General features: G+C 29.3%; 1 protein-coding gene across 4 annotated transcripts in view; it reads right to left on the bottom strand.

Annotated features, from left to right (window-relative positions):
• Positions 1-15104, bottom strand: part of hth (Meis homeobox homothorax) — a 533594-nt gene that overhangs the window by 125998 nt on the left and 392492 nt on the right. For all 4 annotated transcript variants that reach the window (XM_088189405.1, XM_088189407.1, XM_088189406.1 and 1 more), the window contains one exon: positions 7967-8043. In XM_088189405.1, the coding sequence (XP_088045531.1) occupies positions 7967-8043 (77 nt within the window). The remainder of the gene's footprint in view (positions 1-7966; positions 8044-15104) is intronic.

The following is a 15104-nucleotide window of genomic DNA, read 5'->3' as shown; positions in this document are numbered from 1 at the left end:
GGAGTTATTCGTCTTCGGACGGTATCTAGCCACACTTTAGGGGATTGCTGTGATTAATTATGTAATGAGTGATGCATGAATGTAGTTGCTGCATATAAAATGTAGATTATTTAATGTTAATTTATAAAATGGGTAAATAATTTGTCCAGACACTGTATTTTTTAAAGCAACAGAAAAATAGTTACTATCTAACAGAGGGTTTTTTGCCTTGTCATAAATCTATAACTAAGTACTGTACTCATTTTTAAAAGCATCTTGGTGTTATCGAATGATAAAGTTACAGTACGATTGCGTATTTTAGAAATAGCTTTCACGCCATAAAACCATTGCTAAGTTCTACAGAAAGGACAGATAATTGCTTTCAGTAATATTGAAGCATATTTTTTTGGAATTACTTGCTATTTTGGTAATGTAATATGTTCAGGGCCGCCGAGAGCAAATCCGGGCCCTGGAAAAACAATGATTCCGGGCCTCATGACAAAAATGTCATTTTATACATCTTTTAACATCGTAATAACTATGCTACAAATAAATATAAAAATTAGCCACCGTTGCGACATATTTTATGCGAAATATTTTTACTAAGCATTAAAAATTATTTCATTTTAAAGAGCAATAAAGAGGACCAGAAAAAAATTACTTTTTTTCTGAACATTTTTTTACCATGAAGATTGGCTAATATTTAAATATAATTAAAGCAGAGTATGATGCTATTGCATGACTAAAAAAAGGGTTAAAAGGCTAATATGATACTATTTTAAATTTAGTACAAACATATTTTAATAAGTAGTTTTATTCATATAATGTATGTGTTTTAATTAATTATCATTTCTTTTACGCTTTGCTTTTTTTTGCCTTTTTATTATCACTTAGCTTTTGAAAATAGCAATATTATATAAAAAGCTCGACTTTAAGTTTTGTTCAAGTCGAGGACCTGAACAAAACTTTCAAAACAACTAAGCAAAAGGGTTTCGTTTTCAACGGAAATGAGCAACGAAGTTCTGATGGAACTTGTATACCATGGAAAATAATATTCTTTTTTATTTTATTTACTCAGAAGAACAGGAAGAAAATGAGAAACTGAAGCTATTTTTATTTACAAACGACTTAATATTTAAACATGATTGAGAACGATTATCAAAAACTGTAAAGTTAACTTTCATATATTAAAGTACAAGCTACGTATTTTAATAAGTAGTTTGTACCAAAATATGTGTTTATAAAATATAAAATGTTAGTAGAGGAATATGTAATAATTTATTATGTATGTATAGGACAATTTTAATTTCACTACAATATATTACGTCGAAAATTGTTCGAATTTAAGTTTAGTTCCACTTACATGAAAACATTTCAACCCAATTAACCATTTGAGCGGTATCGCCGTACCTGTACGGCGGTCGGTATTTATATTTTAAAGCACCCCAAACAGTCATATATTAACACATACAACTGAAGAAATAATAAATTTAATCTAAATTTTTACAGAAAATAATACTAACGGTTTTTTATTGAAAAAACAAAAGAAAAAATATTTTATAATAATTTTATAAAAAATATTAAAAGCCTCAGAATTGATATAAAAAATCCACAAAAGTCAAATATGTAAAATAAATAAACGAAATATATCATTAGAAAAGTATTTAAATATATTATTAAAACATGCTAATACAAAAAAGGAGTAAAATAAGTTGAGACTCAGTGATTTTTTTATAATTTTCTATAAATGCAATATAAAATATTAATAAATAAATTACGACATAAATAATTATGGGAAAATAAATTAACTCACTACCACGTGTATACTAACCAATTAACAAATGTGTATAAATTAACTCACTACTCAAAGGGTTAATCACGTAAGACAAAAGCTTTGACTTACTGCAGATCTTTTAAAAGCTACAAAATATGATTGAAAGATTGGAATGGTTGGATAAGTTGGAAATTAAGATGTTACCAGAGTATTTTAATAAGTATAATAAATAAAGATGCGCATAGATTTAATACTATAAATAGAGATAATTTAAGGATAGTTATATATTATATTATATAAGAATACAATTACAGATAAGGGAATATTGTACGGTAGTGTGAATTTGTATAATAATATTCCTAGGACAATCCGCAAAAATAAAAATGTAGCGGGTTTTTTAAATGAAATCAAGAAATACCTTCGTGCATTAAGAAATATATGTTTATGTTTAAATTATATTTTATATGTATGATTAATGTAAATTAATAATACATATCCTATTGTTTATGACTAATAAGACCTAAATTTGTAAATTCAATAAGATTGTATTACAAGAAAGTAAACAATCTAGGTAAAGAACTTGAGAATATTTCATTAAAGCACAAAGTCATTGTTCAGAGTAGCGCTTAAAATAACCAGAATGATTACTAACATCCTCCGAGACGATAAACATCAAGTACGATTCGTTTGCTTCTTGGTTTAGAGTATGGCATAAAATATTATATGCTAATATCTTACAAAAAAGGCATAGAAATTTATTTTAATTAAATTAAGACCATTGTGACCTAACAAGTTACTTCAATTTGTCCGATTGTAAAAAATTACAATACTTAGTATTATTAATACACAAAAAAAAATATATTTACTTAAGGCCTATCCGTTTTTTGTCATCAAAATTATTTAGAAACTGCTGAAAAAGCTTAAAAATAATATTAAGGAAAGAGAAAATATGATGTTTTGATCAAAGATCAGTTATAAAACAATTTTTTTATAAGTGAGTCGATAAAAATGACTATTATTTGAGGGCAATTTTGTAATTTAAAAGGTATTTATATTACGAAACGCGTTATTATAATGATTGAGCTATTCGTGCTATTATATTATTATTACTCGTATCTAGCCACACAATTATTTTTTTGCCTTTCACAAAACATTTAAACGGAGACAAAATTACATCGCGTATATATTGTTTGTGCACACAGTTTTTTCATTGTTGCCGACGAATTTGTTATAAAGAGAGAGCAATAATAAAATACTAATAAAAAAGAACAACAAAAGCAGAGAACGACGGACGGGCCGTTTTATATCGCATGGCATAGCATTGTTTCAAAATTGTGGAGTGAAGCAAAAATGGCCACGAGCAATTACGATAATTCCTTTCGGTTCATGCCCGCAAATGGCTCTCGTTCTCTCTCGGTCTCACATCGAGGTAGATGGAATTATCCGAACGCAATTTAGAAACAACGCTAACGTCCGATTCGCTGATGGAATTGAGGCAAAATCGAGCACCGAGGAATGGCCTTCTGCCAGTCACGAATCTCCCATCATCTCCCATCGAGGCTGAGAGAGGTCGTACCACTGCTGTTAATGCGCCATTTTGACACCACATTTCAACCCCATAAACAACTATTAATAAATACAAATTATCCATAGTTTAACAGATTTTATCGTATATAGAATATTTAATTATATCGGTCAACTTTCTCATTCGCAATAATATGTATTTAATATTTACGCATTACAGAGGCAGAGGAAAGAAAGCGGCGAAGTTGACGCTTTAATTCGCCAACTTATTATCGATCGTTTAAATAATGTGTACAGGGTGGCCGGGCGACCAATTTTATGGGTATTTTGAAATTGGCCCACGGAAACATAAAACGACGTTTCGTGTGCATGATGCATAATTATGCGAGACATTTTCATGGCGGCAATGGAAGATTCGCCGGTCAGGCGACTGGGGCCGGTGTCAAGTCATCTTAACGACCGATCATGTCGTAAATTATCGAATTTATATCTCGTTGACGAGGTCACGTAATCGATACGAAAGCTTCATGAAGATGGAGAGACAAAAGTTGACATTGATAATATCTTGTTTTATGAAAATAAAATTAATCACATTAATGCAATTTTTATTAAGTTCAGTATTTTTTTTATATAGTAAGAAAGATTTTTTTCAATTGAGGATATAGATTGGTTTAGATAAGAAATAATGGTGCTATGTTACATATCTAAAAAAAACTTGAAAAATTTGTATTGCTTTCAAAAAAAGATTGAGAAAAAGTCACTTATACCAAAAAATCCATCTTTGAGCTAAGTCAAACTATCCGTTGTTTGTGTTACTTATTTGTATTTAATTTATCGATATAATGTTATACATAATTTAATTTTAAACGAATGGTGCGTTTGTAATGCATATTTTCATTTACGACATTTACGATGGCAAATTTTATAATTTCACATTAACAAATTTATTGTATATTTTTATTACGCTCTTCAAAGCCGAAAAAAATAACGACTTATAAACGCTCCTTCTCGAAATTATGTGACACTTTATATATCTCGCCTCGCCAATATTTCGCGGTTATTTCTCGCTGGGACGAACGTGGAAAATTGCCATTCTCGCGAAGCGAATCCGACATTTAAAAATAACTCATATGAAACTCCAAAATATATGTATTAAAAAAATAATCAGATTGAACACCAGTGTGTTTTTCTTTCACAACTTATATTCACTTAAAATTTCTGAATTGGAACTGAATTGTGAGCTTCTTAGATGGCCTGAAAATTGAACCGATACCGTAGAAGATTCGTTCTGAATCACGTGGTCTACGTGATTAGTTCACATTCCCTTCAAGATAGGATTTCGCCGTGGGACCCGCGAGAAAAGCGCACAATCCGAAATTTACGGCCGGTCGGAAATAATGGAAATCGCGCTCGTAAACGCGATCCGGTCTCGCTTACATCATTAAAATATTTCATGGCGTATGAATCAAGGCGGGTTGTTATCCCGGTTTGGTCCAGGAATAGAGAGACGGAAATCGCGCACAGGAGTTCGCACACACGCACACACCACAACTTTTGCATTCTCCCATCAAAACAAAACGAATTTATTATGGCAATAATGGGCGCAATGAATTCCAAGCGCGGCGTCGACGACCAATTATAAGAGTCTGTCAATTTAAGCAGTCAGACTGAAAGACTGAAACTAAACTAGACATTGATATATAGTACCATGTTCTATTGAATTCATTCAAAGCTAGAATTTGTGAAATTGATTGAAATCAGAAAAATATTTTTAGAAATCGGCTGATTTCTAAAAATAATTAAAAAACATATTTTTATGCTATTGCAAAAATTTGTCTGAATTTATTTTTTCACTAGAACTTTTTATTTTTGTCTTAATCGGTTGTATATTAAAATATGTCTTAATCGATTATACTACTACTATCAATTGCATTAATTTAAAGCTAAAAAAATGTTGTTTTGATTTTAAATCTGAATTGTATTTATATAAAAGTAACTAAAAAATAATATTTAATTTAAGGTCATTAAATTTTTGAGAGGTTGACTTATAAAACTATCTTAAAAAAATATAATTATATTTAATTAAAAACAGTATTAGTCTACTATTATACAAATTTGCCTATTTTTTTAGCTTTTCATTTTAGTCTCACTATTGAAAAAAGTATAAAAAAATTAAGAAAATTTCTTTAAAAAAAATGCAAAAAAGCTCAAATAAAAAGTAATAAGAATTTCCGGGTTTTCTCAACAGATAATCCCTAATTAGAACGTAGTACCCGGGAATTTTCTATTGTTGTGCCGTCTCATGTCCCGGGACATTCAAAAACTAAGCCGTGATTTGAATCTTTCTGATTTTCTACTGAAAAAATTGTTTTAAGCCAAAAATAAGCAATAGCATAATTGGTTCAATACATTTTTTACAAAAGTCTGACTATGTTTGGCAATGAAAACTATTTTCGAAGTTGCTCCCAAAAAATGTTATTAAATAAAAACGCTCAATAGGGACGCTTTTTTTACAATATCACGATTTTAAATGAGTCAGAATCAAACGAAGAACATCTAAACCGAATTTTGACCAATAGGATAGCGCAAAAAACAATTATCACTTCTCAGAAGTCAAAAATCCACGTCAAAAGCAATAATTTTTCATGTTTCAAAATGTAACATTTCATTATTTTCATTTTACTTATTTTTAAGTATACAAGTTTAACCCCAAGTTTAAAAATTATAAAAAATTTCGGTTACTTCTCTTTTAAAAAGGACCAAAACAATAACAAAAACGACGACAGAAAATACGGAAATATTAGTATGGATGTAAAATATAGAAAGATAAGAAGCTACAATTTAATTTACGATTTTTTTACAATATTACAATTTTAAATGAGTCAGAACCAAATGAAGAGCATCTAAACCAAATTTTGACCAATAGGAGAGCGCAAAAAAACAATTATCCCTTCTCAGAAGTCAAAAATCCACGCCAAAAGTAATAAAATCGTGCCGTCGCCGTTGCAGTGGGAACGCTCGTTGCCGAGCGTTCCCACTGCGACGGCGCCGACACGATTTTATTGCTTTTGACGTGAATTTTTGACTTCTGAGAAGTGATAATTGTTTTTGCGCCCTCCTATTGACCAAAATTCGGTTTGAATATACTTTGATTAATACTTTCATATCAATAATTTTTTAATAAATGAATATCTTATATAAATTATGTTTGATTTATGAGCTTCGTGGAATTGGAAAAGCTGCTTTAAATTTAATTTAAATGATGTTTGAATATAATTTTCTTTGGTAAAAAGCTTGAAAAAAAATGCCCTGCATGTAAGTAAACAAATAAAAAATTCGGTTATATTATAATGAATTTATAAATGAACAAGTATGAAGAGTAAATTACTATGTTAAGCTAATTAATAATCACAAACTTGTTCATATGTCAATATTATTTATACTTTACACAAGAATGGACATATTTCATTTTTAACAAAATAATTCTTGCTATAGCATTTTACAACTCAACTTCTATAGATTAATTTATGATGATGTTGTACACTGTTCTATGTGTGATTATAAATGTGACAAGAGGATATTATTATCTGACTAAAACTAGCATAATTTTTTCCCAAAAATAGACTTATACTACTTTCCAAAAAAACGGCTCATATAATGTTTTTGGCATGAATTTACTGATAAGTAAGTGTTTTTTACCTCATTTTACGGGACTACAAAAAAGTTTGGGCTTTAGAATTACTATATAAAACTGGAAGATTTAATTTAAATTATATATGTAAATAAATAAAATATTTATTTTAGACTGGAAATCGTTTTTTAAGTACTTGAAAAATATTTTTTTAATCTAATCCGAAATTTTTTAAATCAAAATAAATTACAAAAAATAATAAAAATATTTACGCGTCATACACTAACTTTAAAATTATGTAATAGATTTTATATTTGACTACATTATTAAAATTAAATAATAAATCATATTATTAAATTAAAAAATACTGCATTATTTTATTTTAAAAACTCGTAAATACAGATCTAAAAACTCAGTTTACAATTATTAGTCTGTTTAACATGAAAATGAAAATATTTTAGCATATTACAAAAACTCTAAAAATTTTCATTAGAAAATAGAAAATAAATAGATTTGATTTATTTAAGAAAAATATCTAAAGAATGGACACTGTGTAAATTTTTTCATTATTTAGTCAAAGAAAATTATTTAGCCGAAAATTCCATTTATGAAAACCCATAATATGTTCGTGAAAAAATCTTGCAAAATTGCAAAGAATACTCAAATTAAATTTATATTGTAAACTTAAATTTAAACCAGATTTTATAGCATTACATAACATTCAATATTTATTAGATTTCAGGAGAAACACTAGTATTATTCATTAAATTCAACTCGTTATTTGAGTGATATATCAAACCCAGTAATGTTGCGCATATGTAATGAAATATAACTCACTACATTTCTAATTTCAACCTAATTAGTATAGTCAAAGGATATAAATTGCTCATAAATAACTAACTTTATACACTGTTTTAATCTATATTTTACTTGTATATGTAATCGAGAACATTGTTTTATTCAATTTATTTTGCTACACATCTTCTTTCTTATCAGGTCGTAAACTAATCACTTAGTTTCAGACGACACACATTTAATAAAATATGAAGCGTACTCACCAATTATTTACTTGAAGTATTGTTAACCCCGTGTCTTGCGCTAATTGTTTTTTCTGGTCTTCTGAAGGGTAGGGATGCTGCAACAAAGAAAAAATAGATAAATTAACAAACATCAAAACTAGTTTCAACATATTATTTAAAACATTGTATTAACTACGTTTGCTGTGCGCATGAACTACACATACTACATATATAGGTTTCGCAAACAAGCCCTGTGCGAAAAAACCGCGACTGGCCCGCAAAACTACCTTGCGGTCGTTTCGTACGTATTGGTTTCTCCGAGTCCGTTTCACCTCATCCCAATACGCCTCAACTTCGGGCGTTGCCTAGAAGTATGTATACCTCAACCCTCCCGAGTCCGGGAGGGGTCGAAATGGCTCTATTTTAACTTGGGCGGGTCCGCCCCGCCCACCCCCTAGCCGCAGGTAGCTCAATCGTTCTTTTACATCCATCTCTACTTGCATCGCAACTATACCCAACATATATAATGATAGGATATACGAGGCAAAGATTGTAGAAAAAGGTTCGACGTGGATTTTTTACCCTATACTTTTCGTTTTTCACATACATGTACATACGTATTCGGATAAGCTAGTGAACCCCGGGGACGAGAAATGCACACTACACCCACATCATCCGCTGTGAAGTGTTTCAAAACACACCGGGTTATATTTTCTATGGCGAAATAATATTATAATATTATATATGTACGGTGGCCGCAGTGTGTGGGCAAGCTTTATTTATGAGTACTGTAAATTGTTCTCTGGAACATAATAGAGAATGCGTACGGAGAGGCGAGCCACTGGATTGAGTGAAAAAACATCTAGATACAAATTGATACATAAACGTATCAGATTTATAGATATAGTACTTTATATTTGTTTGTATCAATACATCGTTAAACTTTCTATGCATCTAAAAATAGAATTCTTGCATATTAAAGCAAGCAATAAATTAAAATATTTATTTTTAGTTTGCCTGAAAATTACTTAGAGCCAAATTTTAATCGTAATATGATCATTGAATTAATCGATTGTTTTCTAATTCTATTAGAATATATATGAATATAACATTCTTAGAAAAATTCTTTCTTCAATAATGACATCAAATCTGTGTATATAAATTTATCAGAATTCGGCAAGCAAAAGGTTAATTAATGGTTAATTGTATGTTGAATGTAAAAATAGAGCGGTCCATTTTTAATTTAATTTCGCTCAGTATATAACACAAATAATCAGACAAAATCGTGAATATCTTTACAACAATATAATTGCCATGTCTTTACAACAATACAATTACATGTTGGTTTAAAATCTGTTTTGATTTTGCTTTTAACAAGTTTTCAATACATTGAATAATGCGATTTTTAAAATAAATCATAACTATTTCATTACTGAACGTTTAAAGTCATATTTGGTATGCAATTGTTTAATGATTTGTTGTATCAGTAAACGTTTACCTGTGAATTGCATATCTATAAAATAAGAAATAAACTTGTGTTTTAAAAACAATGTTTTATTATAAATATTGGTGGCGAAACTTTAAGATAAGTAAGGGGCTGATGATTGTGCATAGAAAAGCCGACAGATGATTGTGGGACGTGGCTATGTGAGTAATAAAAAAGAGACACGAAATCTATTACATAGAAACACTAAGAGGATCGAGAAAATTATGTCGATATTTTAGTTAATACAAATAAAGGACTAAATAAATATATCACAGAATTTGAATTTGAAATGACGAAACACAAACAATTATGCATACGGTATTCAAAGTGTTAAAAATATTTTTATTAAATTTTATTATATACATTTTGATGCATTGTATATATTGCATTGATTAAAAGCTTATGTTTTAGGCTCTATGATACATTTATTGATTTTAAAACTAGAAAATACAAAAAAAATAATAAAAAAATGTAGATTTTTAAAGTGTAAAACTTTTAATTTAACTTTGATTTTATTATTGTAGCAAAATAGTATAATGTATATTTTATAATATATCATAATAGTTAATAATGCTAGCATGTTTTTCTTGTATGAATTTGAAATAACGAAACGCAAAAAAATATGCATACGGTATTGAATGTGTTAAAAATATTTTAATTAGATTTTTTGTATGTAATGATGCATTGTATTATATATAGTGCATTGATTTAAAGCCTATGATTTAGGCTCTATGTTACATTTATTGATTTTAAAACTAGAAAATACAAAAAAAATGGTGAAAAAAACTACAAAATTCAAAGACTTTTAATTTAAGTCAGATTATTGTAGCAAAAAAATATAAATCATATGTATAAAAACCTGGGTTCGAAATGTTTTTCAATTTTTGTCTGGGAAATCGATTATTATATAATTTTAAGATTAAAAAATCGAGCACTATATAATTAGTGATTAAAAAGTATTTTTAATTTTGATTCATCATGACAATTAAGTTTTCCTTGATTTTCCTATTCTTATTATTTTTTATGAAAATTTATGGAATGATTAATATTTTAAATAAGCTATTTTTCGAGCCTTTGAAAAAATAATATGTATTAAAAATTGTTTTTTAATGGACGCCTCGTATGTAATTAATTCCAATAAAATCACAAGCATAAAACGCCCTTACTTTCTTTTGTGATTTTTATATATAATACAAACATATACTAAGACTACTTTGGAACATTTTTATGATTTTTGATTTTAAAACGTGCTTTTAACTAACCTCTTGTGTTTTTTTTTATTTTGTAAGAAATTTTCTTTTAAATATTTTAATGTTTTTAAATTTCTATCGTGTTCGGAAAATAAGAATTGATAAATATTTTTGATTTATGATCGGTTTTCCTATGTTTTTCCAATCTCACGGATGTGATACATATTAAAAATGAATTGAGCTAGGTCATGCATAGGAAGCTGTACTAATAGATTTAATAAATAAAATGGATGTCACTTATTTACAAAGTGGTTTCAGTCTGTTGTCTCACTACTTATTTACAAAGTTGTTGATTGTGTTTGCACAGTTAGCACACATTAACGTCCGTCATGTAGCAATTAAAGATTTGATACAAATTATTAATAAGACTAATTTTATCTTTGAGACAAGCAAATAGTTAAAACAATAATTATATAACAACATGTACAATGTTTTTGTAGCGAAAAATCGTATCGGAAAACTTCAATAAATATTTTATGAAAATAGTAAGTGGCGCATTTAAAAGTAGCCTGATTGATTAATTTCCTATTTCTCGGTATAAGTCAGCAAAACAAACACTCGTGATTTATGATGTTTTGTAAACGTACATGTGTATAATGAACTAGTGTTTCTTAAAATATCTGTAATGCTAGGAAATAAGCTAATGCGTTATTGTAAATATAAAATTGTAGTAAAAACCTGTTTGAAATATTTAAAATGGTTCCCCTACTACAATTTAAATGTCGATTAAAATTCCTATTAACACACAATTCGCACACGATTGTTATCTAGAGGATTAAGCGACGACGGAATCTAATAAATTAAGTTAATACACAATAACCGATAGAATTCCTAGGCGTTTTATTGCGACACCACGTCTACAATGTTACACCGCAATTTCCTGATTCGCCGATATTAATCGTGTCATTTTATCCGTTATCCACAATTTTAACGCGTATAATATGTACATGCGAGTTTATTCGTCTTGTGCGGTGGTCGACGTAACAAATCGCGATGTTTATTGCTTTGTGACCGTCACGGAGTGAAATTTGATACGGTGTCCTCGTCGAGGGAGTCCCACACTCTCGAAGGTAACCTCCCGTGGGGAGGTACCTCATGCTGAGTTACTAGGAAAGTGTCCTCCGATTGCCAATCTGCATAATTTACCACCTTCATATACTCGCCGACCACGAGCTAAAGCCTGAGGATGGCTTAAGTGGACGACGGCCAGCGAAGGTGTGAAGTCGTAGTGGCAATCGAATCGCTTTTATCTATTCGCAATTTAACGGCGACACTGCTGAATAAATTCAATATATAATAATCTCGTTCTCGATAATGCGCACGACACGAAAACGCATAAAATTATGCGAGTCGAGACGACTTATTAAACATAAGTAAGATCAAGAATCTAGATTGACTGGTGATGATGTCATTTAATTAAATTAATTCAATGATATCATAGCATTTTCAGATCCTGTATATACTTATACATAAGTCCGACTTGATACAAATAAAAAATATATAAAAATACAATATGTAATTCAGTAAGTTGAAAAGCACAGAGGTGCACAAAAAACAACATTATATACTTTATTGCCTTTCATTATAAAAATCGAACTAATTTGTACAATTTAAGTCCGTTTCAATGCTATAAAATCGAACGTCAAAGTCATCATCGTTCGAGCGCACATTATACAACAAAACGACTTCATATATGGAATACGCAGCTTTTTTAACCATCATTCGGCAAAAGTTAACGTAGCGCATTTTTCATTCTTGTTACATTTAAAAATATATATACTTTTTTCCACATATTTATTTATATACTACATAAAAGCGGTCTGAAAAATATTTTTCGACCGAATAAAATAATGCAGGTGCCTTGAACGCAATACGACATAAATCATACTTGATTAAGGCGGAGGGTCCAAAAACGAGAAAGAACGCATATGATTGTCCCCTTATATTTATGATGTTTTTGGATCGATTGTTTCGTTCACATTTTTTAGGTTACATTTCAGAAGCAAAACGCGGGGGCATTAAAGCGAACGTTGGTCGCATCGGCGATTTGGGAGGTCCTTGGAACGAATAATACGCGGACCCCCTCATATCCTTTTGGTAATGAAAACAGACTCAATACCCAAGATAGCAGCTATTGAAAAATAAGTTAAAAGTTGAACAATCGAGTAACGTCGAATGCAACTCAATCTGGCAGTTAAGTTGTTTCGTACACAAAACAGCATTCAAGCAACTTCATTTATAACACAAATGTTTTTACCTCAATTTATCTTTTATAATATAATTTTAAACTTAACAATGTTTAGAGAACAGAAATAGCCAATGGAAATTATACTATAATAAATAAAATTAATAACTCACCACTAAATATTAATGAAGATGTTAGCATTACATTTTTAGATTATACTAGAAAATAATTAATTGAGGTATCAGTTTTATTTTTTTTACTAATAAGACACAAAATGATCTAAATATTATTTTTGTATGTAACAAATATTATATTACTAATATCATATGCGTTGATATTTACTGTATAGTACATATTTTATTTATTGTAAAATGCATTACAACGGGTTAAACACAATCAATAACTACTAAATAAGAAGTGAGACACCTGACTGGATCTATTTTATTGATTGCAGTCGATTATTACAGCTCAATTCATAACGATATTGAATCATGAGATTAGGAAATCAATAAAAATTTAATATGCGATGATCGATTGAAATTATAAATATATAATAAACACTAATTCTGATCTCCTATATAATATAAAAAAATAAAAAACACTAGGTATTATATGCGATTCGAGCTTAAGTAATATTGACTGACCTATATTATTATATTACCATTAAAAATATATTTATAATACATTAATTCCATCTGAAAAGTATTAATATTCCAAATGCTCGAATATTGTTGTTCTTTATAGAAACAGCACGTTAAAAATTCGTTTATTCAATTTTGATGTATGAAAAAAACAATGTTATTATAACACATATTTATAATTTACAAATTGATTATGGTAATATTGAAGCTAAGTACTTGAATTCAATTTTTTATAAAAAAATGTGCAACTTTAAAGTTTGTAAATATAAATTTTACACAATTAAAATTTCAATAAAGACATGCTTTATACCAATTTATTATAAAATAGATTTTATTCTAAATGGCGAATTATTTTAATTAAATTGTTTCAATTAAAAAAAAAGATTAAGCTTTAAGCTCCAAAAGTAAGTCACTTATAAATCGATGTTTATAAAATACTGATAAGAAGAAAATTGTATACTTTTAAGATGTTATTGTTACATATGAATCAAGTAGACTTAATTTTTGCCATGATCCAAAATTTCACATTATCAGTTATATTTTTTATCAAAGTTGGATTGACGCGCAAGTAAAAGAGCCGCGAAACGACCTGTCAAATCCGTCAAATAAAACCGTATTCGGTTTACGAGAGAGGATGTAATAAAAGTAAATTCTTCAAAAAAGAGGGATCGCGATCGAAGGAGGGATGAACACCCTGAAATGCGCAGATAATGCATTTCCAACTGCCTACGACCTGCCGCCAAAGTCGTAAAAATCACTATGCAATGCCGTCATGCCGTAAAAGATATTTCGCGAGTGTCGCGTGCAAAAAGCAGGCGTCCTCAACCATATCTACGAGAAAAAAAATATAATCGACTGCTTAAAAAGCTCATATACGTGTATGGAATGCTGTTTTGATAATGCAACTTGACCCAAATCATACTACATAACTGCACGATATGATTTTAATGATATTCTCATAATCAATTAGTCGAATGATATTTTTTTGTCATTCGAAATGTCGTAGTGTTATAAATAATTTAATATAACTGCGGGGAGTCCTGTTTTTTTTATATTTATTTTGCAATATTTTTACATTCGATATGCTATAAATAAAATAGAATGTGCGGATTATGCTAAGTGTATATTTATCTGTCAGAGTCGAGCGTTAATTATTTTTTTATATTTAATTTTTCATTGTATTGTGATTCCATTTTTTTTATTATTTATTATAAAATAAATAATTAAAGTATCAGTTGATTTCATAAAAAAAAATCGATTTTGCCAAAATAAAAAAACACATACGTATATTTCCAATTTCCCCTCTTGTCAGTTGCGATATCCGCTTCGGCGTCGACGATTGAGCGTCCCTGCTTTACATCTTTTTCCTGCATATTGGCAATTTTATATGCGCCAGCCCATGGGGAATAGGAAAGAGTTTTACCTATCCCGGTGTACCGGTGCGACCCGTGAAGTTATTGTTATTGGAATAATGGTATTTCCAGTGTCGATATAAATCTTGGCACTACTGGATGGCGAGGGCGAGAAGAAAGCGGCGAGTGCAATCGTACCACGTCGACAATCTTAAATTTTTCACCTATATTTTGTATGTATCGCAGATTTACAACCACAAAGT

Source organism: Plectrocnemia conspersa, unplaced genomic scaffold (assembly GCF_051122295.1).
Source record: "Plectrocnemia conspersa isolate PC_06_02 unplaced genomic scaffold, ASM5112229v1 ptg000008l, whole genome shotgun sequence".
Lineage (NCBI taxonomy): Eukaryota > Metazoa > Arthropoda > Insecta > Trichoptera > Polycentropodidae > Plectrocnemia > Plectrocnemia conspersa.
The sequence above is the reverse complement of the archived record's forward strand: the minus strand, read 5'-3'. Positions and strand labels throughout refer to the sequence as shown.